We start from the raw sequence: 26,967 nt of genomic DNA, 5'->3' as shown, positions 1-26,967 counted from the left end.
CAAGGTGGGGTGTAGAAAGGCGGGGAGCAGATCGCCTGCGCCGCCTCCCCCCTTGTTCCCAACCCCAAGTGAAAAGTTAAAGCACAAAAAAAGCGAGGGATGGATCCGGGCGGGGTGTCAGCGCCAGGGCGCGCTGGAAGGCCAGCGGCCCAGGCACACATGAAAGCGGCGTTTGCGTGCCTGCTTCAGGGCCTGGCAGATCCGGATTAGGCTGAAAAAGTGCCCGGAGCTTCTCAGTCCCTAAGGTTAAGCAAACAGTCCGGGTCAGGGTCACAGAGACCCGGATAGTATCTTTTCTCACTGAAGGAGCCGCTCCTCCCTTGTCCTGATTAGAGGATTCCAGCGGGATCCTGTTCCACGGGTGCCGCCGGCCCTTCGCCAGGCACAGGGACACCACCGTGCGATCCCCTCCTCCTCCTCCTCGCCTGCCCCTTGGCCGGAACTCCAGAGCGCCCCCCCCCCCAAGAGTCCTCATGCCGCGGCTGGCCTTTGTTCCGACGCCAGGAAAGGGAACCACTGGCCCACTTCTCTCCCCCCCCTTCTCTCTACCTTCCGTCCAGCTGACTCAAGACGAAAAGGGATCCCTTTTGCAAAGCAGCCTAGATGCTTTTAAACTTAAAATAAAGACCACTTTTTCTTTCCCCATCTCCAATAAGGAAGGGCAGGGGAGCAGATGGGGTGGATTGATCAGCCATTCCCTCCACGACTTTGTGCAGAGCGAACTGGGGAGAGCGATAGGGAGAGAGAGAGGAAGAAGAGGAGTAGGAGTAGGAGGAGTAGAAGTTTGGATTTATACCCCCCTTCTCTCCTGTAAGGAGGCTCAAAGGGGCTTGCAATCTCCTTTCCCTTCCCTGTGAGGTGGGGGAGAGGAGGGAGAGCTTAAAAGGGCACGCACCCACACCTAAGATACCTTGTGCCATGATCCCCAATGGCCATCAAAGGGACTTTCCTAAACTCGTTCACTTGATAAGAGAAGGGGGGGGGGAGCCACTCTTGACACACGCCAAAACCCTAAAGAAATTAAGATAATCCCTTCTGTATTCTGAGTTCGCCTTCCCCCCTTCGCCTCCTTCTCCTGGGCTGAGATTAGCCTGGTGAATCGGTTATTAATTAGTAAGCAGCTTTCCCGCGCCTCGCTGGAGACTGCAGCCACCCTTCTCGGGAACCCAGGCCACGCTCGGTGGGGGCTCGGAAAGGCCTCTGTGCAGAGAGGTGCCCCGTTGGGAATTTTAGCCTCCGATAGGATGGCCTCTGGGAACCGCTGGTCTTCGCCCTCGCACGCTGAGAAGTACACGTTTATTTTTTTAAAAAAATCATCATAATTATTATTAGAGTGTTGTGGGTTTTCCGGGTTGTAGGGCCATGTTCCAGTAGCATTTTCACCTGACGTTTTGCCTGCATCTGTGGCTGGCATCTTCACTTGCTTTACTACCATCAGATCCTCTGAAGATGCCAGCCACAGATGCAGGCAAAACGTCAGGTGAAAATGCTACTGGAACATGGCCATACAACCCGGAAAACCCACAAAGCAAATCCTAGTGATTCTGGCTCTGAAATCCTTTGACAATACATTATTGTTATTATTGTTGTTGTTTGATTTCACAGGTGCCAGTTCTTTAGCTAGTTGTTGGCCTTTAATTACAATTCGAGCTTCACCCAGAGGCATAAGAAGTTGTAATGTATCAGAGTAGTATTCCTGCGGTGGTATCATCATCATCATTATTGCAGATTTCACAGTTGCCAGATCTTTAGCTGGTTGTTGGCCTTTCATTACAATTCGAGCCTCACCCAGAGGCCTAGGAAGTTGTAATGTATCGGCGTAGTATTCCTGCGGATCCCAGCAGGGCTGCCTTCTGAATTGGACAGATGTTAATGTTGTCGATTTGAAGATATTTCCAGTGCTGCCCCAGTGTTTTTTGGGATGGTGCCCAGCCATTATTATTATTATTATTATTATTATTATTATTATTATTATTATTATAGGGTGAAGGTGCTCATGGGAGCTGCAGCGCCCTGTGGCTGGGCGTGTTCGCAGGCGCTCCCCCTCCCCTTTGGCAGCCCTTCGGACCCAGTCCTTTGAACCTGCGAGTGGAGGTTAAAGTGCACCAGGTTGCAAAGGCAGGAGGAAGCGCTGAGACAATAAAGGCTTGCCTCCGTGGCGGCGGCGGTGGCGGCGGCGCTCAGGTCGCTGCCCTGGCCCTTATCTTTTTAAATGCAAATCCTCCTCCTCTTCTTCGGGGGCTCGTAGCGGCTATATTACCCTCCGGCCTGCCTCCCTGGCTCGCCCCCTCCCTCCACGTCACCTGCCTCCAGCGGTGGGCCCGGCCCAGCCGTTCCCAACAGAGCCGCTCGCTCGCTCGCTCATCCAGGCCGATGGAGCCGCAGCAGCAGCAGCAGCAGCAGCAGCCCTGAAGGAGCCGCCACAGCCGCCGGCCTTGGCTCGTCCGCCCTCGGAGGCTCTCGACGGCCCGGCCAGGGGGTCGATCCCCGCGCCCGGCGAGGGCAGCGCAGCACCGCCGGCGCCCGCAGCAGCAGCATGCGGAGCAGAGCCGCGCGCCTCCGGCCACCATGTACGTGAGCTACCTGCTGGACAAAGAGGGGCCGTCCATGTACTCGGGCTCGGTGCGCCACGCCGCGGGGATCAACCTGGCCGCCGCCGCGCAGAACTTCGTGGGCGCCCCCCAGTACCCGGACTACGGCGCCTACCACGTGCCCGCCACACTGGGGCTGGACAACGCCCCGTCGCCCGCCTCGCCCTGGACGGCCACCTACGGCGCGCCCCTCCGCGACGACTGGAACGGCTACGGGCAGCAGGGCGCCACGCCCGCCCCCAACCCGAGCCATGGACCCGCCGCCGCCGGCTTGGCCACCTACAGCCCCGCCGGGGAGTACCACACGCACCCGCACCTCCACCACCCGGCCCAGGGCCCGCCGGCGCCGCCCTGCGGGGTCCCCCCCGCCGGGGGCCTGATTCAGTCGCTCAACCCGCCGCCCGGCGCCGAGCAGCTCTCCCCCGGCGGCCAGCGACGGAGTCTCTGCGGCAGCGAGTGGATGAGGAAACCCCCGCTAGGAGGACCCGGTAAGGCGGGAAGCTCGGGGAGGTGGGGAACGAGGAGCGCAGAGGCAGCCTGGCCCGTGGCCCTTCCGCAAAAGCCGGGGTGAGGGGTGGGTGGGATATACACTGAGACAAAATGGGGCTCAGCGCTCCCCCCCGCCCCACAGGTATGGGGACTGTGGATCTGGCGGAGGGATGCGGGGGGCTCGGCCGCTGGGAGACTGCCCAGGCCGGTCCTCGGAGACCGGCGTCCAGCTTTGCTTCTCTGATTGTGCCAGACTGACGCAGGGCCTGGAAGGGGGGGGGGGCACACACACATTTCGGTCCCTTGGTTTGCTTCAGATTCCCAAAGTGCAGATTTAGCGACCTCAGTCCGTGGCTCGGCCCCACGAGAACGAAGGAGGCCGCCTTGCCGGCCGCCCGACAGGGAAGGCTGAAGGAATAATAATAATAATAATAAGAGTCCGCCCTTTCTCTCCTGTACGGAGGCTCAAAGGGGCTTACTTTCCCTCACGCCCCTCGCAACAAACTCCTTGTGAGGAGGCTGCCCGATCCCAGCCACACTTACTCAAAAGCAAACCCAGCTGTTTCAGTGGGGATAGTGAAGGTGTGCTTCACCCCCTCCCTCGTGTCTGATCGGGTCCCGAAAACGTGAAACCCAGATCAGGTCAGGACGATCCGGCAATCTGCAGCCAAGCGGCGCTCCACCACGGCCCCCGGCCAGGGCTGCAATCCCCGGAGCTGCTGCTGCTGCTGCTGCAGTCCCTGCCAGAAACGACCCAGTGACACACACACATCCCGCGAAAGAGGACCCAGGAAACCCATTGGCAGCCGCCGGGGGAGGGGGCTTTCCGAAGCGATGCTTTTCCGTCGGGCGTGTGGGCTGCGGAGCTGCCGCCCCCTGAGCTCTCTCCATGGGCCGCCCGGGAACATCACAACCGGAATCTCCCCCCTGCGGAACTTCGGATGGCGTTCAGGCCTCGCTTTGTCCTCCGGCGGGACCCGGTTCCCGACTGGCTAGCAAAGGACCCGGACGCCAATCCCGGCGGGCGGCCGAGCTCCCCAGGGCTGGCCTCGTCGTGGTCAGGTCCGCCGCCCGTGGGCCTGCTGGAGCCCCAGCTCCGGGTCCAAGCGGAGTCCAGGCAGGTCGGCTTGCGGGAGGAAAGGAGCCCCTGCTCAGCTGCTGCCCGAGCGCCGGAAGGCCGGCAGGGCTGGTGGTTCAGGGCCGACTCCTGCGGAGGCGTCCTTAGGGAACGTTGAAGGCGCGTTTCTATTTTGGAGGTCGCTTTCCTGCGTGGCAAGGGGTTGGACTTGATGGCCCTTGGGGGTCCTTTCCAACTCTATAACTCTACGTTATCGCACTGGGAATGCGGGGGGGGGGGCAAAAGAGGCACCCCAGGAAAGGTTTTCTGTCCCGGATCATCGGCGTGGGTGACTGTAAAAAGGCAAACGACCGGACGTACTTTGCACCCACACTGACACGAGGAGTTGAGACTGCAGATCCCATGCGGTTTGTCTCAGGAGTGGGATCCGACCGCGTTTTCTTCGGAGCGACGCGCTTGGGGAGTCCCAGGAAGCGCCCTGAACTTCCGCACGGGTTCATGGCCCTGCTGAAGACGGAAGAATTGAGGCGGCGGGGGGGGGGGGGGGTTTGCTCCAGCCAGGCTCGAAGCAGCGGCCTTCGGAGGGAGTGTTCTGCGGAGAATCCTGTTGTTTGCAGAAAATCTTGCCTGGAGCAAGAATCAACTCTCTCCTTGACCGCCGTGTTGTCTCCTTGACATTTTTAAACCGGGCATTGGGGGGGGGGGGGCTTGGTGGGTGTCCCGTGCAGAATTGGCCCACACGCTCCGGGTTGCGGCACTGTGAAATACCGCCTGAAAAAACAGCTAAATTCGAATTCAGGAGCTCCATGGAGACCTAGTTTCTTGGAGAGTTCAGGGAAAGTGTCCTTTCATATGCAAGGCCAGCAGACACAGAGGGGATTGGGGGGGGGGGGGGTAACTTGTGTGAACCGCGGGCTGGGGGTCTCTTCGGTGTCGGAAGAAAACTCCACAAACCAAAGACCCATCTCTGCAGATTTTGCTCGGTTTAATGGCTAGAGCTAGGATCTCGGATACCCAAACTGGAATTTTCCCAGGAAAGCCCATTGGCCGAATCGCACTCTCAGGCTATCCTACCTTACTGGGCTGTTGTGATGATGGACTGGAGAAGGGGGGGAGATGTTGCAAGTCACTTCCGTTCCCCAGTGGGGAGAAACATGGGGCATAAATTAAGCAAATAACCGCGAGAATCGCCTTCACTGGCCAGCTTCTTGGGCCAGGCTACCCGCAGTTGCTGCGCTCAGAAGAGTGATAGGAAATCAATGGGGCTTCCGACGTCCACGTCGATCCGTTTTGAAGGACAAGACGCGTGGCTTGCTCGTTTCCATTTGCTTCGCATCCTGCTCCTTCAGCTCCACACTTCATCAGGCTTCAAACGCTCAGATCGGAGCGGGGGCTGAAGTGAAACGCGACTGGAATCGGTATCAACCCAAACCCTGCAGCTGATCCTAAACGCTTCCTGTGTAGAAGCAGGTCCCGTGGGGATTTATTTCCGAGCAACGCCGATGGGATCCGACCGGAATTTAGTGCTTTATTGACTGGAAAGATGCAATGTACCCATTCACAGAGTGGGCTTTTGAAATGCAGCCGTGTGTAGTAGACCCGCTCCGGAGCTTGAATCTCCACTCAGAATGGAAATGCGAATAATTGAAGCGAATTGATAAAACATGTATATTAAATTTGAGCGGAAGCATATTTCTTTCTTTTAAAACAACGTCTGTCTTGGCTTGTCCGTTTATCAAAGGTGGCCTTTATTCACCGATAAGACCCCAGAACGCTGGTTTTGTTAGACTCCAGTAGGATTTTATTTTCTTGGCGAGTGTCATTAATGCCACTGGCATTTAAAACCCAAAAATCCACGCCCAAAGGTGCTACTTGGTGGGAAGGCCACGATCCAGTGCTCATTTCGTTCATGCGCCAGCAACAGCCACAGGTCAGATGGGTGTGGACTCCAGCAAGGAGGTTTGCGCTAAAAGCATCAGGAATTTCACTGCCTTTTTATGTGCTTTTTGCACGGATTACCTTTGGGCTGGAGAATTTCCTGATAATGGCTGGTCATCTTCTCAGCACCCTTCTGAGTCTGTTGAAGGCAGTGGGCTCAGAAAGGTGTGGCTGTCGTCCAGGTGGCACAGGTAAGCCGCTGCTGTCTCTCTGGAATGCAGCCGGGGTGGTCAGTTGGAGCAGGTGAGGAGAATGTGTCAGGCGGGAGCTCGTTTGACTAATACAAAAAAAAAAAAATTCCCCTCACCTAGAAAACCAGCAAGTCAAGGAGAAGAGGTCTAGCTGTGTAGAAGCAGGTCATGTTAGCTTTCAACGTGCAGGGTTTCTTTCTCTCCCCCCCCCCTTTTCTTTTTACTGGCATATCAGTTCTTCCCTGCCCTGGACCCTACTGGAAGCCCAGGCCCCTTCCGCACATGCAGAATAATGCATTTTCAATCCACTTTGCAGCTGGATTTTACTGTGCGGAATAGCAAAAATCCTCTTGCAAACAATTGTGAAAGTGGATTGGAAGTGCTTCCTTCTGCATGTGCGGAAGGGGCTCCAGACCCACCTCCCTCGTTTGGAGGCCCTTCAAGGAAAACAGACTTGGCTTTCCAGATGAGAGCCTCCTGTAGCAAGCGAGAGAACCGGCTAGTAAAGACTCGTCCGCCAGCAACCTATCCGCCTCGTCCTGACGTGGGATTTCATTCTTGGGGGAAGTGCTGACATCCACCCCTCCGCGGCTGCCGGAGGCCCTGCATACAGCCACTTAAAAGATTTTTATAACCAATTACAGTCCTATAAATCATGCTCCGGGGTGTGCTTGGCTGTGCATTAGTTTCTGACTCACTGGGCCCATGCCTTTATATGCCCCACCACGCATCCTCCGGCCCCGCTAATAACCAGCGCTGCGGAGGCAGAGCTCCAAGGCCGGGCCTGTCACTTGGTCCACTGCTGCAATGCCTGTCGCCTCCAAAGGACCTCTTTCCCGCATCTCTCCCGTTGCAAGAGAGCCAGGCCGGGACCCAGCAGCCCTTCAAACGGGGAATGACATTTGCAGATCTCGCCTGGCTTCTCTGAGCTGTTCTTCCCCTCGGGCAGTTGAAGGAGCTCTTATCGGACCCTGTTATCTTGCTACGGCAAGCCGGGCTGAAGCGATAGCCGCTGGATACCTGCCTCCTCGCCTGCCAGTATAGCCTGAGCTTCCTGGGATTTGGGGTTCAAATCTCAGCTCTTTGGGTGAGTTTCGATCAGCCCCAGGCCGGCGGGGTGGGGGTGGGGGTGGGGGAGGATCACCAACTCCGGCTGACCTTAGCAAGTTGTCTCAAGCAATGCAGTAAAGCAAAGATCCATTCCTAGGGCAGGTTTGCTGTGGAGTCCTAGGCGCACGCTGTGTTTACACACGGGTGGCATCCCAAATGTCTGGGGCTGCATGAGCCGCGACTCTTTGACCGACCGACTCTTTGACCCCTTAGAACAAGCCCCGGGAATTGCATGGTTGATTTCTATTTTTAGTCCCATAAACTGCATGGTTGATTTCTATTTCTTTTCTTTCCCCAGTGGAAACCGGGGAGTTTGGATCAAGGGGGCTTAAATTCAAGGAGCTCAGTTTAATTTCGTCGTGACCGAATGGGCCCATCCCTTTCCGCAAGCGAAGCTCTGTTTACTGTAGCCCCCCCCCCCCCATTTAAAAATTCCGACATGATGGTGCACTCTTAAGCCCATCGACTTCAGTGGGGCTTCCTTGAGTGAAGCAGCAGAGAATCGCTCTGTTCAGAACTGCACCCACCACCTGCCACCTCGGGCTGGGGGATGGGCTGGGGGATGAGTAGTGCCGAGAAGGAGCTTGTGGATCGAGGGACTGACATGGTCCCCTTCCGCACATGCAGAATAATGCATTTTCAATCCACTTTCAGTGCACTTAGCAGCTGAATTTTACTGTGCAGAAATCCTCTTGCAAACAATTGTGAAAGTGGATTGGAAGTGCATTGTTCTGCATGTGTGGAAGGGGCCAGGGACTGCGTGTTGTGCGGCACAACCGATTGTGCTATCCACGAACGACAGAAACGCCAGATGGGCAAGAGATTCTCGGGCGAGAACAACAAAACCCGGTCCAAACGAGAGGCCGAATCGCTTTCGGATAGCATCCCGCGCTCCGATCCCTGTTGAATGAGGAGCGCCACTGAGTTGTACGGGATTACTCCCTAGTAACTGTGCAACAGCCCTTTGGGAGCAGGAGCGATGGGCTTTCGGACCACTGACAGGCGGCAGATCGCCATTCTAGCTGGCATGAATGAATGTTCGTGCTCTTTGCCCAGAAGCCCCTCCAAAGTCGAGGGGGCGGAGAAGCAGAGCCCCCCCCTCCCCCAGTCGGCTTGTGATGCTAATCTGACTCTTCAGAGCCAGGCGCTGGCCCTCTCCACCCCCCCCGCCCCCGCCTCCCCTTTCTTTGCGCAGACCCTCCTCTGTCCTGGGGAGGGGGCTTTAAACCCATCTCCCTTTGATATACACCTTCCTCTCTATTGTTTCCCTGCGGCCTGACCGGAAAAGGCAGCCGCGGAGGCGGGGAGGGCAGAAATTTTCGCAGTCAATACCGAAATCTGCCATTCCCTTCTCATTCACTCCCCCTTTCCTGGGTGGGGTGGGGGAGTCGGGTGGTGGGCGGCAGAGGCCTCCGCCTCGGGTCAGCTGGGAAATGCATCCCCCACCCCAGGAAGGGGCTGGGGCTGTTGCCACTCTTCCCCACAAGGATGTCCCAGGAATGGCGCAGTCAGGGGGAATCCATGATGTTACAAATACTCCAAGCTCTGGCTCCTGACCTGCTCTTCCACCTCCACGGCCGCCCATAGAAGAAGACGGTCGAATCCTCCCTTTCTCCTCCCCTGGTCACCTTGGAAATGCCTTGGTTCACTCGTGTTTGGGGTGTTGTGGGGTTCCCGGGCTGTATGGCCGTGTTCCATTAGCATTTTCCCCTGCATCAGATGCAGGCGACACATCAGGAGAAAATGCTACTGGAACACGGCCATACAGCCCGGGAACCCCACAACACCCCAGTGATTCTGGCTGAGAAAGCCTTCGACAACACATCACGCGTGTTTCTTGGGGCCAACGCAGGGGGACTCAGGGGACCAGGTGGGGCTGGCTCTCAGGAGGTCTCTTTTCTCTGTACCCTGCCCAACTTTTTAATATTGGCGCCGGGTTTTCTGGGCAGGAGTCAGCTGCCTTGCCTTTGACTTTACTTGTAGTCCGCCCTTTTCACGGCGACTCAAGGCGGATGTCACAGTGTCAGTCAGTGCAATCAACAGTGAGGAACGTGTTCTCCAATGCACGGAAACCTCGTTTTATTCAATATGATTCAGTCCCAAGTGAAATGTTTCGGGATCGTCGCCCTAATATCGAGTGGAGAGTTGGGTCACTCACAACAAGGCCGGTCATTCTCGCTCGGCCTGACCTACCTCGCAGGCCTGATCTGTGGGTGGAGGAGGCAAAGTTCGCTCCCGATTAGCCTGGCTGGGAGAAGGGCCCGGGTCGTCGCTGGAGTTTCACCGCAGCCCAGGGAACTGGAAACCGTCCGCCGGCCTTTCCAAATCAAGTTGGCCCCGCGCGGTTTCTCGGGGCCAGCAGCGGAGTTTGCAAGCGCTCCAGGGAACGTGGCTTGCCTGTGAGTGGGCCTTTTGATGTTCCCAGATGTGAGACGGGGAAGGCGTGGCAGTTTGGTTGAGGCTCTTCATTCTGGCCCCTTCATACAAAAGAACGCACTTTCAATCCACTTTCACAATGGTTTGCAAGTGGATTTTGCTGTTCCGCACAGTAAAATCCAGCTGCCAAGTGCATTGAACGGAAGCGCCTTATTCCGCACGTGCGGAAGAGACCTCTGCCAAGATGATAGTGGAGAGAAATGCCCTCCACGTTAAGCAAACGCGGGGGATTTCCGACCATCGCTGTGGTTTCCACTGCCTTGGGGTGCGGGATGAAAGCGATCCAGCTCATCTTCGCCTCCCCCACTTTCAAGGGACGAGTAAAAGACACCCCCCCCCAAAGTCCTTGCGCAGCGTGGGGCGGGGAAGGGCCGGCCCCGGCTGTCTCCTTCCTTTCAACCGCTGCCTTTGGAGCCAGCCGGGGCTCCTGTTCATATGCAGCGTAGGGAGGATGAAAGCGCTCGCCGCCGCTTGTTCGGGCCGGGCCGGGCAAACAGACTGCGCGGGGGGAGGGGTGGGGTGGAGGGCCTTTGATAAGATCGCCTTGTCGGGCATTGTTGGCCGGCGCGTTGCCCATTCAGCTGCTCGGGGGTCTGGCCTCTGATCTCCCTTGTCCTCCTGGCAGGGAAGAGCTGGCTGGCCGGCTGCCGGGGGACTCTTCCCCAGCGGAGCCAAGACGACACCCCCCCCCCGCGACTCCAGGCAGACCCCCGACGGGGCGGGCCAGAAGCAGCCAAGTCAGTAGCGCAGCCTAGCCGACCAGGAACGCGCACTTGCTCTTCTTAATTGCAAACCCCGGCGGAGAAGCGCTTAATCCAAGAGTGGCTCTTTTGCGGAGGAAGGATAAGATGCCAGAAAGCATCCCATTTGCCAAAAGAAAAAGAAAACAGAAAGGAGTGTTGCGGGTTTTCTGGGTTGTATGGCCGTGTTCCAGTAGCATTTTCTACTGACGTTTCGCCTGCCTCTGTGGTGAAACCTGCTCTGCATGCCAGCCACAGAGGCAGGCAAAACATCAGGAGAAAATGCTACTGGAACATGGCCATACTACCTGGAAAACCCACAACACCCTAGTGATTCTGGCCGTGAAAGCCTTCGACAATACAAAAAAGAAAAGAACTGAATTTAATATATTAACTTTATTTTTAAAAATTTATATCCCGCCTTTGTATAATCTGTATCTAAGGCGGCTTACAAAAAGGGTATAAAAATGTATCTTTCAAAATATTAAAACAACGGGAACCAGATTTGGTCAGGAATCTCTCGTAGACAAGATCCCCTTTCCTTGGAATAGATTTGTCTTCTCTGGCTAATTCCGCATGGGCCAAAAACAGTGGTGTGAAAACGGTGTGAAAACAGTATCCATTTTCACACCGTTTTCACAGTGCTGTTTTTGGCCCATGCGGAATCAGCCTCTGATTGTCCAGGGCATCCTGCAGATACATTGATTTGGGGGATAGATTTATTTACTTAACTCTTTAAAGTCCACCTTTCTCACTAAGACTCACGAAGGTTACACCATTTATGGACGGAATAATATAATAAAGTCCCACTTGTGAGCACAGTGAGGCACCTCAATGCTCAGCGCTGAAATCAAAGAGCCTTGAATTAAGTCACTTTATTGGTGTGTTTGGGTGTGACTTCGGAGTCAAACCCACAAATAATCCCAGTGTAACTTCATGTTCCATAGTCCAGTTAGTTCCCATGCATGGTTATATTAGATGTTATTTTCCCATCAAAATTACTCCTGAATTTGGACTGGAGTGCCTTATTCTGATGGCTGCTGACATTACAGCTCTAACAATCCTGTTCAGACTGAAAGTGAACTTCTAAGGTCCAAAGGGCTAAAATCTAGATCCACAACCCAGATAACATAGGGAATGCTCCTCCAATCTTCTACATGTGGATGAAATGAAAACAGTGGCCTGAACGACATTTATTTGGAATAAAAAATCTCAGCCCTTTCAAACAGAACCTTATCCTTGGAATGAAGGATCACTTGAGAGTTGAATTTTTTCATGAATAACTAGAAACTTCAGTTGAATTTTAGATCCCAGCTTTCTGATATGGGGCATCTTCCTTTCTGTCCTGCAGCAGCCATGCACAATCTGAACCTTTCATTTTTTTTGATGCTATTTTAATAGCCATCGGAACAATTTTTGGTACCGAAACTGGCCATCCCAGGAGTCTGGGCTGTTGAACTGCGCAGGAATATGAGCTGTACAGTTTCTCCATCTCACTGGAAGACTCCAAAACATTGTAAAAGCTGCCCGGATGGGGCAGAGTTTGGAGAATTGTCATGTGGTTTTATTAGCTGGTCCTAATATTTTGCAGACTGTTTCTTCTACATGTTCCCTAGTGGACCAACATGGCTGCTTGCCCTCCTCCTCCTCCCTTTCCCCCTCCTCTTCTTCTATCAGATTGAGGTATTCTCTTTTAATTCAGTTAAAGGGTCTTCTCCAGTGGCATTGCCATCCCCCCCCCTTTTTTTTTCTGGAAGTGGGCTGCCCTGCCTTTTAAATACTGTGAGATCCATAATCACCCACCCCCGTTTATGCCCCTCTTATGGTGCTAGGAATTCCAGGGAAATACAAAGGCTACCTTCTTGACCTTTGTTTTGTTTTTGTTATACAATTAGAAGAGGCCATGTAGCTTTTTGGTGGCAAAGAAACTCCCCCGCCCCAGCCACCAAGCTTCATTTTCCCGCCGTTAATCAGTAGCCAGTGTCTCAGGTAGAAATGCTTGCCTTTGGGAACAATGTAGTGTGACCTGCCCTTGGAGAAAATAGCTAGCGGGGCTGCAAGGCCTGGGCGATAGATAACCTTGTGTCCCTTGGAAAGACCAGCCGTCTTGAAGCTGCCTCAGGCTCTCTTTTGTGCTTCCTGCAATTGGCCAGCATGTAGGGACTTTGTCGGTGTTTATAGGGACTACTGGGTGTCTCCATTTGACACAAAAGGGCCCCTGCTCTCAGGATAAGCAAAACATGTGTTTGTGGTGTTTGTCTTTGAAAGAAACGGCAATTAAAATTAGCCTGGCGGTCAGCTGTGAACTGAAGAAGCTGCTTCGAGTTGAGTCAGACCATTGGGCCGTACAACCCGCTGAGTATTTGATACATATATAGGCAGCCGTCTCCAAAACATTTGCTCTAGGCGAGTTTTGAATAAAACCAGGTCCCACACTGAACATAACGTAATGTTGAGCCTTCCTGAGGTTAGTGGTTTCAAAGCTTCATGCCTGTGTGGGTATTTCTCTAGAGCCGTGGTGGCGAACCTTTGACACTCCAGATGTTATGGACTACAATTCCCATCAGCCCCTGCCAGCATGGCCAATTCGCCATGCTGGCAGGGGCTGATGGGAATTGTAGTCCATAACATCTGGAGTGCCAAAGGTTTGCCACCACTGGTCTAGAGTAAGTCCAGCACTACCCACTGCCACATGTCTTGGGCCTCACCATGTATGACTTGAGAATGCAATTTGCCACTATTTTATTTTATTAAATTCTAATGCTGCCCTTTCTCCCCTTGCAGTTCTTCCCCCGTGCAGGGCAGCTCACAACATATCAAAAATTACAATATAAAACATGGGGCCAAAAGACCACACCCACTTTTAAATAAAACCATACATAGTTCAGAAAAATCCCAACGGCAGTTTGGTATTTCCTGCTTTCATCCCACATCTCCCCTGATAAAAATTCCACTGAAAAGGCAGAGAAGAGAGAGACCACTTAGCGTTATGGTATTAGAAGAAGAAGAGTTTGGATTTATATCCCCCCTTTCTCTCCTGCAGGAGACTCAAAGGGGCTTACAATCTCCTTGCCCTTCCCCCCTCACAACAAACACCCTGTGAGGTGGGTGGGGCTGAGAGAGCTCTGAGAAGCTGTGACTAGCCCAAGGTCACCCAGCTGGCATGTGTGGGAGTGCACAGGCTAATCAGAATTCCCCAGATAAACCTCCACAGCTCAGGTGGCAGAGCTGGGAATCAAACCCGGTTCCTCCAGATTAGATACATGAGCTCTTAACCTCCTACACCACTGCTGCTCCTATTACCACTCTGACATGGTGTGGTGGATAAAATGTATGACTGGGACTGGAGAGACCCAGGTTCAAATCTCCACTCAGAGAGCCACCATCAGACTAGGAGACCCAGATTTGAATCCCTGCTGTGCTGGGTGACCATGGGTCAGTTAACCATTTCTCCCCCCCCCGACCTACTTCACAGGGTTGTTGTGAGGATAAAATGGAGGAGAGGAGAATGCTTTAAGCTGCTTTGGGTCTCAAAAAGAGGGGGTATAAATGAAGAAAGGGAATAAATACATAAATCTTTGACACAAGTCTAACTGAAATCTCTAGTACTTTCTGTTGATAAGGCTTACTTGCAAATAAATTATTTTTTTATTGTCATCTGCAACAGGCCCAATGACAGGATGTCAAATTCTAAAATAAAAACACAAACTCAGCCGCCTCGGTCCTCACACTTGAATCAGTTCATGTTGGTGTTTAGCTTGGAGGTCATAAATCCAGCAGCTGCTTGTTTTACAAGCGTGCATTGTTTGAAAACCCATTGGAGAGTTTATATTGGAGGAGCAGGGAAACCATATAAGCAGGAGTCCAGACTCAGAAAATATTCTGGGTCAGCAGCAAATCCTTATATCTTTTAAGGCAACCGAAGTCAGTGGGTTAGGAAGATGTCATTCCTTCAGACGCCGGTGAGAATTGAATAAACTACAGGACATTTTTTTAAAAAAAATTGATTTGATTTGTATGCTGCCCTTCCCCTTATGGGGTTAGGATGGCTCCCGGCATATGATAAATACAATACATTTGTCTTTAAAGGACTTGGTGTAACTCTGCTTAGATTTACACTATTCCATACCCATCTCTCTAATTCCCCTTCCTCATTGTTGGAGACTACTAGGTATTTTTTTTTTATTTTAAAAATTTCCTTTACTTTGAATCTGTTTAAAAAACACAACAACACCCCCCCCCCATAACATTCAACATATAAAAGTCCACTATTTGTGCCTAAAGCACTTAACACAGAACAAAATAAGGGAAAAGAAGTGAAACTTGAACATATTCTGTTCTATTGTTAATGCTTATTAAAGTAACCAAAACTTTAACACAGAATGCAGAGAGTGAAAAAACAAAATAAAAATCATTACCCTATTTTTGAGCTCTTGCTCAAGTCAAATGGAATCCTCACCCAATATATCAGAGAACTTGTGCTGCCAGTGTGTTTTGTTGTACTGACTTGTGACTGTCTGTCTCCCTAGTGAAAACCCGGACAAAAGACAAGTATCGTGTGGTCTACACAGATCACCAGCGTCTGGAGCTGGAGAAGGAGTTTCACTACAGCCGCTACATCACCATCCGGAGGAAAGCGGAGCTGGCAGCCACACTGGGATTGTCAGAGAGACAGGTCGGGCAGACTGATGCTTTGCTCTGCGAAATGTCCAAGGTTCCCCAGCAATTCTCTTTGCCCAATTGCTTTGGTTCTTGACCCTGCAAACAATGAGAGATGGTTTTGTTCTCTTGATTGTTTCAGTGCTTACACACTGTGTTTCTCCCCAGTGGAGACCTGTGGAAGCTTACAACATCATTCTCCTCATTCCCCCAACACCAACCCTGTGAGGTAGACTAGTCTAAGAGACAGTGACCAGCCTAGGGTCATCTGGCAAGCTTCCATGGAAGAGTAGGGATTTGAACCTCGTTGTCCCAGATCCTGGTCAAACCACTCAACCTAATTTAATTAACTAGGATATGATTAATCAAAATATAACATGAACAGACCCCTAATGATAAATATTGGAGGGATAACTAATCTGAATTAAATGTCATTCAACTTTTGGGCCTGAACCAACTAGGTCAGTATTGGTGTTGTTGTTTTTTCTGATGCCACCAAGATGTCTGTGGTGGTGGAGTTGCCCATCATTCACTTGGAGAAGGACATCCTTGACAGAGGCTTAATATGTGGAAAGGGAAAATGGAAGCTTTTCTGGGCATGGAGGTAAATTACATCACTTGGTAAATAACACCCTTTGGCTCCTCTGCTAAAGGCACAGAATAGTTTTCCTCCAGGCAGCTGAAAGACCAAGTCCTCGCACTCTGCTTCCAGCTTTCCCTTCCCCATGCTCGCCTTCTGCTTCCATCTCCTGCCAGCAGGTAAAGGTTCCCCTCCTGCCCCCCCCCCCATTTTGGCATTCCTACAATGATCCCTGCTTCCTAACCACTGTTTTTACCTTTTGTATGAATTCAAACACTATTTCTTAACTCTTTTAAAAGTTGTTTCAATGGTATATGTTTGGGTTTGATCGTAATGGTTTTGTAACGCAATTTTATCTTACATGTTTTCTAGGGCCTTAGTGGCCCTTGTAAATGGCAGAAAGGCGGGATATACCTTTTGTTAATAATAGCAATAATTTAAGTTTCTGTTTTCCTCTCAGAGCAAGCAGTAGGGGCGGGGCAATAGGAGGCAAGAGAGTGATATGCGTGCCAACCAATCAGAACAGCCCATGCTTGCATTGAGAAGGGCTGTCTCTCATTTCTGCTTCCGTGTCCAGCATTTTCCCCTCCCTGTCACATTGCTGACTATATCGGCAGGAGCCCTGATGCATTTCAGCTGCTGCTGGTTAGCCTGACTGGAGGGCCAGACAAATGCTTTGGGTAAACTTGCTCTTGAGGAGGCTGGGTGAAGTGGGAGACAGTCATATTGTGAAGCTTATAAGAGAGGGAGGGGGAAATTGGTCTTGCTGTGACCCATCCTCTAATCCCTCCCCCCATGATAGGCAGCTGATCACTTTGCTTAGGAACGGTCACGGCTTCCATCCTGAAGAGTAAAAGATAACATGACAGTCATGGGAACACACACAGAAACAAGGTGATGTGAGAACTGGATGTTTTGATAGACGAGACAAGCAGTCTGAGGGTGTTTTATGACAGGCAAGAGAGAAGCTCTTTACCCACCTATGTGGCATGTATAGGTGAGGGGTACAAACTGTCACTCCTCTCAGCTTTATCTCACTGTACCTTGAAATTTATATATCTCATTTAATATGCCACCCCTCCCCTTTTTTGAGCCTTGGTGCAGCTCACAACATATGTATGTAAACATTTAAAAGCATCTAAAACAACAATAAAGCATACTGTTAGATCCAAGTGGTGGTAATTTTCCAGTTTACAAGACTAACTAATAGCAACACCCATAACTCCAAAGGGCCCTGATGGCTAGATAAAAAGTTTGAGATCAAAGATGGGGGGAGGGGAGAGGCCTAGATGGTTAGCTGTAGTTACCTCAACCATGTATATGCCTGGTGGAATAGCTCTGTCATAAGACTCTGCATAACGGCATTGTTGAGATAACATTCATAAAATCATACAAGGCCCTGGGCTCCTCAGACAGAGCATTCCGCAAGTTTGGAACGGGGCCAAAAAAGCCAGCCCTGGTTGAAACAAACCAGATCTTCTTGGGGCTAGGGACTACCAGTAAACTAGTGTTTGTCGAGAGAGAGACCTTTGGGGAATGTACCAGGAGAAACGGTTCTGTTAGTATGTTGGTCCCAGATTGTTGAGGGCTTCGTGCACTAGTACAAGAACTTTGAATCTGATTTGGTGCTCCACCCAAAGCCAGTGCAGCTGGCAGAGCACGGGTTGTATATATGTCCACCAGGAGGACACCATAAGGACCCTCGCTGCCACATTATGGACAAGTTGAAGCCTCCAGAGCAGGCCCAAGGGTAGCCGTGCATAGAGCACATTGCAATAGTCTAGCCTAGAGGTGACCATTGCATGGATCACGTTGGCTAGATCGTCTGAGAAAGATAAAGCACCAGGTGCTTCGCCTGGCTCAGATGTAAGAATGCTACCCAAGTGGTGTGCACTAACTGAGCCTCCATAGTCAAGGAGGCATCCAGGAGGACACCCAAACTCTTGATGGCTGATGCAGCTGTAAGACATGCCATTCAGGAGCAACAGCCAGCATTCCCCAATCAACTCCCTCCAATCCAGCCACATGATCCCCATCTTCGCTGAAGGCTCTCTTTCATTCATTCCAACACAGCTCCCAGGTAACCGGCCAGAACTTCCAGGGAAGCATCCAGATGGCCATCCAACAACAGATACAACTGGGTGTCATTAACATTTCTTCCTTTTACAGTCCGCTCTTCAAATGGAAATTTGAATGGACTGTCCAAAAGGAGATATTAATAAGCTTTCAAGAGTCAAAGCTCCATTCTTCAGGTATCTGGCAAAAGGAGTTTTGATTCTCAAATGGTTATACATTAAACAGGTCCTCAAGTTGCCACTGGACTGAAGTATTGCTGTTCCACTGCAGAACAATAAGGTCTGAAAACCATTTTACAGGCTACTCTGTCTTATCAGCCTGAAATCTGAGAAGGCGAGAAGTCCTCACTTGGGTGAGGACTTGAGGATGCAATTAAGTGTGAGGGAAAGTAATAGAAAGAGACACTGTTCCTATTTAAACCAACCGGAACAGCTATCCAGAACATGCAACATTACAATATTAAATAATCTGAACAAATGTTTCAATAAAATGAGCCATAGAATGAATAGAATTTCTGCATGCATCTGTGTAAACAATCAACAAACTATCAGCATACCCCAGTAACTGGTTCAGCTGAGATGCAGATAATAAACAAGCTTGATGCCTGTAAAAAAATGTGTTGACTGTTGTCCTTCCCTGCCTGGGATTTCAGAAGTTAAACAGGGTTGGCTGTGGTCAGCATTTGGATGGGAGACCTTCAAGGAATATCAGGGTCTCCATGCAGAGGCAGGCAATGGTCTCTGGACATCTCCCCTTGAAAATCCGCCAGTCACCATACGTCAACTGACGCATTTGATGGGGGGATAAATGTCCTTCCTAGAATGAAACAGTGGCATCTTCACATATTATGTGTTTCAGGTATAATCTGTAAATTTTTTAAAAAGTCATTCCATTGTTCAGTGAAACAGGAGTGACTATACCTTCCAACATAAGTATCTGTGAGGACGGGGAGTAGACTTGTTCAGTGTAATAGAGTTTGCAACATGGGTTGGCTTAAGCCAGTGGTTCTCAACCTTCCTAATGCCGCGACCCTTTAATACAGTTCCTCATGTTGTGGTGACCCCCAACCCTAACATTTATCCATTTTCACAGATGGAGAACACTGATGCAGAGAGTCTTAGGCGACCCCTGTGAAAGGGTCGTTCGACCCCCAAAGGGATCACAACCCACAGGTTGAGAACCACTGGCTTAAGCAGTTTTGGAATTGCAGCTTTCATTTCCACAGGTGAAACTCGAAATTGGATTTTGCTTAAATCTCTCTGCAATTCTAATGTGAAACCTACACACTGGTTTGGATCCAAAGCTTTGTTTTCACAGATAGAGGAACATGACTTTTGCACTCTCTCATTGGCTTATGTGATGTAGTGGTTAAGAGCAGGTGGCGTAGTGGTTAAGAGCAGGTGGATTCTAATCTGGAAAACTGGGTTTGATTCCCCACTCCTCCTGAGTGGCAGAAACTTTATCTGGTGAACCAGATGTTTTCCCACACTCCTGCATTGCTTCTGGCCTGGGTGAGCTTGGGCTAGTCACAGATCTTTGGAACTCTCTCAGCTCCACCTACCTCACAAGGTGTCTGTCGAAGGGGGAGGAAGGGAAAGGAGCTTGTAAGCCACCTTGAGTATCCTTGAGTTCTTCTTCTAACCCAAAATGTCTCCTGAAGTGCTCCTTGGGAGGGGAGGGGTTCAATGACATTGCAGGGGAGGGGAGCACTCTGGGTGGAAATCATTTCACCTATGTAAATTCACTATTAGATCCAAACCACTATAGGGTGTATATTTGATTCTCAGATGACTTGCTATCCTGTATTAACAAAATCTGAAAGTGCTTACCTAAAATCTTGGACACTCCCAAAGGGTATTTTTGTGTGTGATCTGAGGAAAAATGTGAAGAATGGCAGGTTTAAGGCCTAATGATAACGGCAGCAGGCAGAGAGGGGTGGAAAGAAAAAAAATCTGCAAACTGCTGGTGTATTTCTCCAGAGTCATCCTAGCAAAGGCAAAGGCATCATTATCAGATAAGTTGGCTGTTTTGATTGCTATCAAGTCAGAGGTGTCAAATTTGGGTTGGAGGGCCGAGTTTGTCACCAAACAGGTACTCAAGGGCCATGCTACAAAGGTCAACTCCACCCGAATTTGATGTGAAACTATACATTAATTAGAGCCTAACATTTAGAAACTTCTCCTGTCCTCCTAACAAGTTTTCTGTCCTTCAACATGAATAGATATGTACAACATTACTTCTCTGGAGACCACATATATTCATATCTCCCCAAAGACAAAGTATTTGTTATAAACAGCATCAACTGCACATGCTATCCCAGCAAATGGCTTCATCATTTGTGTGGAAAGCTGGTAAAACTCTAACAAGATCCTTTGGAAACCCTTCAAAGGGTTGATAAGGCCCATAGGTCATGTTTACCATTCCTAATCAAGCTGACAAGAATTAATAAACAAATAAACATAACCTTTTTTAACCCAAAGTTGCCATCCCATAACCCATTTCTAATGCTTATTATGAATCGTATGAAGTCCATAACAGTCTGACTGAGCATATGCAGAGTTATTTCCCATCGCTATTGATTAAACAGCTGGAGATCTCCACAAACTTGCGTGGGGGAGGGCATCATCACTTTCTCTTTATTTATTTTTTGTTTAAAACATTTGTATTCCTCCTTTCTAACCAGTTTAGGGCTTCTAAGGTCAAGCAGTCAAACCCCAAGGTCAAACAATCAAAAACAGAGTTTGATAGATGGGTTTATAGGTAATGTTTTAAACAATTAAAAACATATAAATACAGAGACACACAAGCGGAGAGGAAGGTCGGGAAAAGGTCCTTACTCACTGGCAGAGGACAATGACAAAGGGATACAACTGAATCTCCCTGGGGAGGGAATTCCAGCATTATGACCAAGGCCCTTACATGGATCTAGCTTCAGACGGCGGGGGTGGGGGGTGTACATGAAGATTACCAGACTGGTTTGGGTAGGTTTGTATAGGAGTACGCAGTCCTTAAGGAATGCTGGATGTAGAAAAAGTAGAATTCTCCAATCATCCCCTGAGGTACAGAGCAGCAGTGGTCATAGTGAGAGCCAGTGTGGTGTAGTGGTTAAGAGCAGGTGCACTCTAATTTGGAGAACCAGGTTTGATTCCCTGCTTTGCCATTTGAGCTGTGGAAGTTTATCTGGTGAACTAGATTAGCTTGTGCACTCCAACACATGCCAGCTGGGTGACCTTGGGCTAGTCACTGTTCTTTGGAGCTCTCTCAGCCACCCACCTCACAGGGTATTTGTTGTGAGGAGGGAAGGGAAAGAAGATAGAAAGGAGGGATATTCTTCTATAACAATTACTTTTGAACATTCTATTTTCATTGACTGGGCTGTCTTCAGAGCACCTGGTTTGAATAATGCCCAATATCTGTGGGGCTCATTTACTGTGGGGGGGGGGGGTGGACATTCAAAACGGTAGAGTAAAACCTTTTTTTAAAAAGCCAACCAAAACATATTGCAAAATAGTGAACATTCCCCAGAACTTGTCTTCACACTTGTTGAGTACATACAAAGAAAGATGAGATAGGACAGAAGAGGAGATTTCAGAACATAATACATAAGCAACAGTGAAAGCCAGCAGTTAATCAGATATCTCTGGAGCACTGATCCAAATATACCCTTCATAAAACTGAATATAGAATTTCGATTCCTTACAGCTCAATCCAGATGGGGGGGGGGAGGGGTAATAGGTTATGGGAGTGGTGGAGGCTCACTGGAGTAAGGGCCACCTACACCAGTGAGTCATGATGGCCTTTATTGGCATTCCAAAATACCTACACCAGTGGAGAGAGCAAACATGCCAGCAGGCAGGCACTGCACAGCTGTGTGGTGCCCAAACCCATAGGGGCCTGCAACCCCAAAGCTACACTGGCAAAGAAGAGCACACCAGTAAAGTGGGGAGCAGACTGGGGATATTCCCAGGGGTGGAAACAATTTTAGCTAGCTTCCACTGGGGTTTCAAGCCAAGAATGGCTTCCTTCCCAGCTGCAGACCTATGCCACTGGGAAATATTTTCCCCCAATGAGGCTATTCTAATGGTTCTTGGTTTTGCCTTTCCACACCACCCAAAACCCCTTTGGAGGTGGTGCGGCGAAGGCAGCGCTGCCCCTGTAGAGCTCCCCCCTCACATCTGGATCAGGCTACCAAACAACCAGTTGCAAATAATCAAGTCCAGAAATTCTAGCAACCAAAATGCAAAAACGTTATAAAGCACCACGCTGAACACAAATAAAGAGTAAGCATATAAATTCATTCCACTGAAAGTGAACAAGCAATCCAAATAATGTATGTGTGTGTGATGTGTGTGATGATGACACACAATATACATATGGGTGTTTGTCATAACAGAAACTGCATAGACCTATACTGTAGATATACATCTGAAGAAATTTGAGGAATATGATACTCATCCTATTTTGATAGCTTTCTTAATGAGATGAATGCATAACTGCAAAAACTGGTGAATTGCTGTCTGTGCTACTGTAACAAAAGCCCCTCTGTTATTAAATTCAACAACTCAATCCTACAGAGTAAAGCCTCTGACACTGGGAATTCCTGTTAAGCCCTTGAACAGCACACAATGTTCATCATACAAGGCAGGAAAAGAGGAATTCTACAGGTATCCTGTTGAAAGCTTACATGTTGCAAAATGCGCCATGTTTTCAATTGCACACCATATTTGCAATTATAAAGCTGCAGTTAGTCAGATGTCCCTCCAGCGTTAATCAAAATACATGGCTCCCGTTATAAATTAGAATTTAGAAATGAGATTTCTTAGACAACCAGCTGCAGGTGACCATTTTGAAACAGCCTCCCAGCATGTCCAGATGTACTAGGACAGTGGTGGCGAACCTATGGCATGGGTGCCAGAGGTGGCACTCAGAGCCCTCTCTGTGGGCACGCGCAAACAGAGTCCCCCCCCCACACACACACATCTAGGCTGGCCTGGGCCGCTGGGCTCGATTAGTAGCATTAAACCTAAGACCTAGTTTTGGGGAAGCAGTGTAGGTAACCCTGTTAAGTGCTGTTAAACCCCACTGATTTTCATGCGAAGAACTGAAGCACTATCCTTTACCTGGGAGTAAGCTCGGTTGCTGGCAATGGGGCTTGCTTCTGAGTAAACCCTCCTAGGGCTGTAATTCACCCATTGGAAGTGTTGCATGGTTGCTTCAAAGCAAAGCCACCGACTGTCACCAAGCTTACTCTGGAGTACTGCACGCCTCAAAGCCAACCAGTTTTTCTAAACTAAAACCTCAGTATTCAGGTTAAATTGCCATGTTGGCACTTTGAAATAAATACGTGGGTTTTGGGTTGCAGTTTGGGCCGGTCTCGAAAAGGTTAGCTATCACTGTACTAGGAGATCATTTCTGGTACCGTGATATGTGACTTGTTGCTTGCAGCTTCAGGCCTTCACACAAGGAAAGCACCAGGCTGACTGCATCCCAAGTAAATGGAACCCAGTGGCAAATCCAGGGGGAAATGGGCACTCCAAGGCTAATGGGGCCTTTCTTTGAATTGCCATCATTATATAGTTTCAGGTGTTCAGCCGTGCTGGTTTTCTGTAGGAGAGTAAGATTCTAAGTCCAGTAGTGACTTAAAGACCAATATTGACTTAAAGCTGTCTGAGCTGTGGCTCTTGAAACTTTATACCCTGGAGATGTTGTTGGTCTTGGTTCTACTAAAGTTGAGTCTTGCCTCTTTTTATGTGAGACTGGATGGAAGGAACCTGTGACTTTAGATAGTGTAGCCATGCTGGTCTCCAGTAGAACAATTAAGTTTGAATCCAGCGGCATCTGAGAGACCAACAAGATTTTCTGGGTCTAAACTTTTGATGAGATTATACCCTACAAATCTTGCTTGTCTCTAAATTTGGATCTAACTGTGAATTTGAAGTCCTGATGGGTGTCGAGGAGAAGGCTATGTCTTTTTTGGAAGGCTTCTCACAGCATCAGTGCATGGAAAGTTGGTTTTTGGATACTTAGTTTTGAGGAGAAGGCACATCTTACATAATCTTAGAAACATTCTTGTTTCGAATACCCTTATAGCACACATTTCAGGGCTAAGGCAGGGTAACAGGACAGTAGGTAAAAGTGTGAGGCAGGAAAGCCCCTTTCCAAATCGCACTGTAAATTCAGCTGCTGCTTTCCTGTTGAAAAGGGTGTGTGTGTACGTGTGATAATAATTCAACTAAAATTGTAATGCAATCTTAATTAAGAATGAATTAAGATTGTAATGCAATCTTAATTCAACTAAAATAAAACTTGATTGCATTACAAGATTATTGATGGGGTTACAGAAAAACGATACGTGAACCATTCTGAACATTTGAAAAGAAGATTTTGGAGTGGTATTTACTTTATCTGCCCCGGTTTTGGGTGGAGTCTAGGCATGGTGGCGTAGGTTTATGGTGTGAATAGCTTTTAAGTCCAAGAGCACTAGTTCACTGGGTTTATGCACTGGGTTGCAGGGCACCTTTGTATACTAACATGTTGGACATATTTATCCCATTCCACTTATCAGAGGTCAAGAAACATTCCAGGCTACCAATCATGTTCTCTGAGGTTATTGCAAAAACCCCCATTGTAGTTCTCAAAGTCCAACTAACCCACATTTCTCACTCTGAACTCCGCCCATATTCCAGGTGTCCTTGGGTTTCCTGGAAATCAATTAGTTCAGAGTCAGGCTTCCGTGTGAGTAATGGAGGTGCTTTTTTCTGCTGCTTGCATAAACAAGAGCTGGCATTGGGGTGGCTGCCCTATTTGCAAGCATAATCATTTGAAAATTGAAACAACAATTGACCAATTAATCTTTAAAGTGTCCTAACCCTAGATTGATATATTTTGAACATATACTCATGTTGTTGTTTTGTTTTAGATCCTTTTGTGTTGGCTGGTCTATTACTTTTCTGCTACTATATACACAAGCCTTTTCAAAAACATTTTTTTTAAAATGTTGCATTGACAACTTACTTGCTAGGAGTAAACCATTCCACATCCAATCTCATATGCAGCAGGCTTAATAATGTGATTAATTCCTAAACCAAATTGGCTCCCTAAAAGCCAATTACTGCAAATACTGAATAACAACAAACCTGTTCAATGTTAGGATAGCCATAAATTGGCTGCAATCTTTCCTGTGTTCCTTAGACTCCCCATACAGGAAAAAAAAACCTTTTGGCTTATAGGTCCAATTAAATACCATCCTCATCAATTTTATGGGAAAAGTTAAACATGTACTTAAGAGTTGTAAGGACATACAGGATAAAAGGAATTGGTTCATTCCCTTCCCCACTCCCCCAGATGAGTTCGAGCTGGTTTGCCAAGTGCCCAGAGGAAGAAAAATGTCCTGTCTCTTTAAGATAGGTTTAGTAGGCTGTTATTTGCCAGGTGATGTGATTTGCTTCTATGCCACCGAAGGAATCAGCTGCCTATTTCCATGCATCAAGTCTCCATGAAAGGAGCAAGTCGTTTTTCTCTATGTTTTGTTGGCTACCCCGTTCCTTATGTAGTCTACTTCTATCAGAGGTGTAGCAAGGGGGGAAAGCTACACCTTTCCAGTGCACTGGTGTGTCCTCTGCCCCTGCCACGCCCCTATCCTGCCATGGAATGCCCCGGCCCCACTCCAGAACACCCTTGCCACACCCCCATAGGGACTTGTGCCCAGTGCGTCGTGCCCCCCCCCCGTCCCCTTGGAGCTACACCTCTGACTTCTATGGAGATTATACGTTCCTCTGAATTCCATGTCTCCTCAAAGGTATCCAAAGTTCCAGCTTCAGCTGTAGCTTCTATGTCACATATTTGCATTCAGAATCCAACCAGGTACTGCAGCAACTTTTTAATTTACCTGCACCTACTTTGTTTTTCTATTCTCCAGGTAAAAATCTGGTTTCAGAACAGGAGGGCAAAGGAGAGGAAAATCACCAAGAAGAAGTTGCAACAGTCTCAGCCGGGTGGTGTGCACAGCGGATCAGAACCCATGAGCCCAGTCTCCTCTATGCAGCCAGGGACAACTGGTTCAGGCCCCAACGGAGGTGTGTTGGGTGCCCCTGGCCTAGCACCGCCCCCTGCACAGTGACAGCAAATGGGACAAAAGACTTGCTGAATGGAGGGGCTTGTGCACACCAGCCCCCTGGTGGGAATGGCCAGGAGTCCATCCACACAATCTACCGGGCGTGGCTGCGACTGTCCTTCCAACCTGTGCACTAGGATGGACTTCCCTCCACCCTTTGCTTCACATTTGTACAAAATGCACTGCAAGCACTCCACAATTGTCCGGGTCAAGGAGTGAAGGGAGTTTGATTTTTAATTTTGGGGTTTTTTTGCTTTTCCACTTCCATGTTGCAGTAGGGGCCACGTAGCCAACCCTTTTCAACCAACACTTCTCTTCATCATGAAATTACTGAATCTCAGGGAATTGAGCTGGAATGCCTTTTTATTATTGTTGTTTGTTGCCAATGTTGTTGGGCTAATGATAAATTCTAATGGGGGGGGGGAACCCATTAAACCATATTTCTCCCCCTCTTCCCAGTATCCAATCTATACCCAAAGAATGACCCTTTAACTCAGCAGCTCATATAGAAGAAGGCTGAGCTTTAAAATACTTTAAAGCTTTAAAATACTCCCAAGTGAGTTCCTTGAGAGAACCACCGTGGTGAAGTGGTTAAGAGCAGGCTGATTCTAATCTGGAAAACTGGGTTTGATTCCCCACGCCTCCACCTGAGTGGCAGAGGCTTATCTGGTGAACCAGATGTGTTTCTGCACTCCTACATTCCTGCTGGGTGACCTTGGGCTAGTCACAGTTCTTCGGAACTCTCCCAACCCCACCTACCTCACAAGGTGTATGTTGTGGTGTGAGGAAGGGAAAGGAGCTTGTAAGCCACCTTGAGTCTCCTTACAGGAGAGAAAGTGGGGTATAAATCCAAACTCCTCCTCCCCTCCTCTCCTCCTCCTCCTCCTCCTCCTCCTCCTGGGTGATAGTCCCTTGTAAAAGAGCTCATAAGCCTGGTATGGATGGTCACCGAACTAGTTTTATGAG

At 49.3% G+C, this 26,967-nt stretch overlaps 1 protein-coding gene across 1 annotated transcript; it reads left to right on the top strand.

Annotated features, from left to right (window-relative positions):
- Positions 1-2,568: 2,568 nt before the first annotated feature.
- Positions 2,569-26,604, top strand: CDX2 (caudal type homeobox 2). Its single transcript, XM_048494885.1, has 3 exons — positions 2,569-3,079; positions 15,103-15,248; positions 25,807-26,604. Exons 1-3 carry the CDS (start codon positions 2,569-2,571, stop codon positions 26,005-26,007), a joined length of 858 nt encoding a protein of 285 aa, XP_048350842.1. The 3' UTR covers positions 26,008-26,604.
- Positions 26,605-26,967: the final 363 nt, after the last annotated feature.

The sequence above is a fragment of the Sphaerodactylus townsendi genome, linkage group LG04, assembly GCF_021028975.2.
Source record: "Sphaerodactylus townsendi isolate TG3544 linkage group LG04, MPM_Stown_v2.3, whole genome shotgun sequence".
In the NCBI taxonomy this organism is placed as follows: domain Eukaryota; kingdom Metazoa; phylum Chordata; class Lepidosauria; order Squamata; family Sphaerodactylidae; genus Sphaerodactylus; species Sphaerodactylus townsendi.
This window is presented reverse-complemented; position numbering and strand designations above follow the sequence as displayed.

What these genes read in the sequence shown, in the direction of transcription:
- CDX2 (XM_048494885.1), top strand. Translation starts at nt 2,569, where the DNA reads ATGTACGTGAGCTACCTGCTGGACAAAGAGGGGCCGTCCATGTACTCG. An exon ending in ACCCCCGCTAGGAGGACCCG is followed by an intron (nt 3,080 to 15,102) that starts GTAAGGCGGGAA and finishes CTGTCTCCCTAG; the next exon opens with TGAAAACCCGGACAAAAGAC. An exon ending in TGGGATTGTCAGAGAGACAG is followed by an intron (nt 15,249 to 25,806) that starts GTCGGGCAGACT and finishes TCTATTCTCCAG; the next exon opens with GTAAAAATCTGGTTTCAGAA.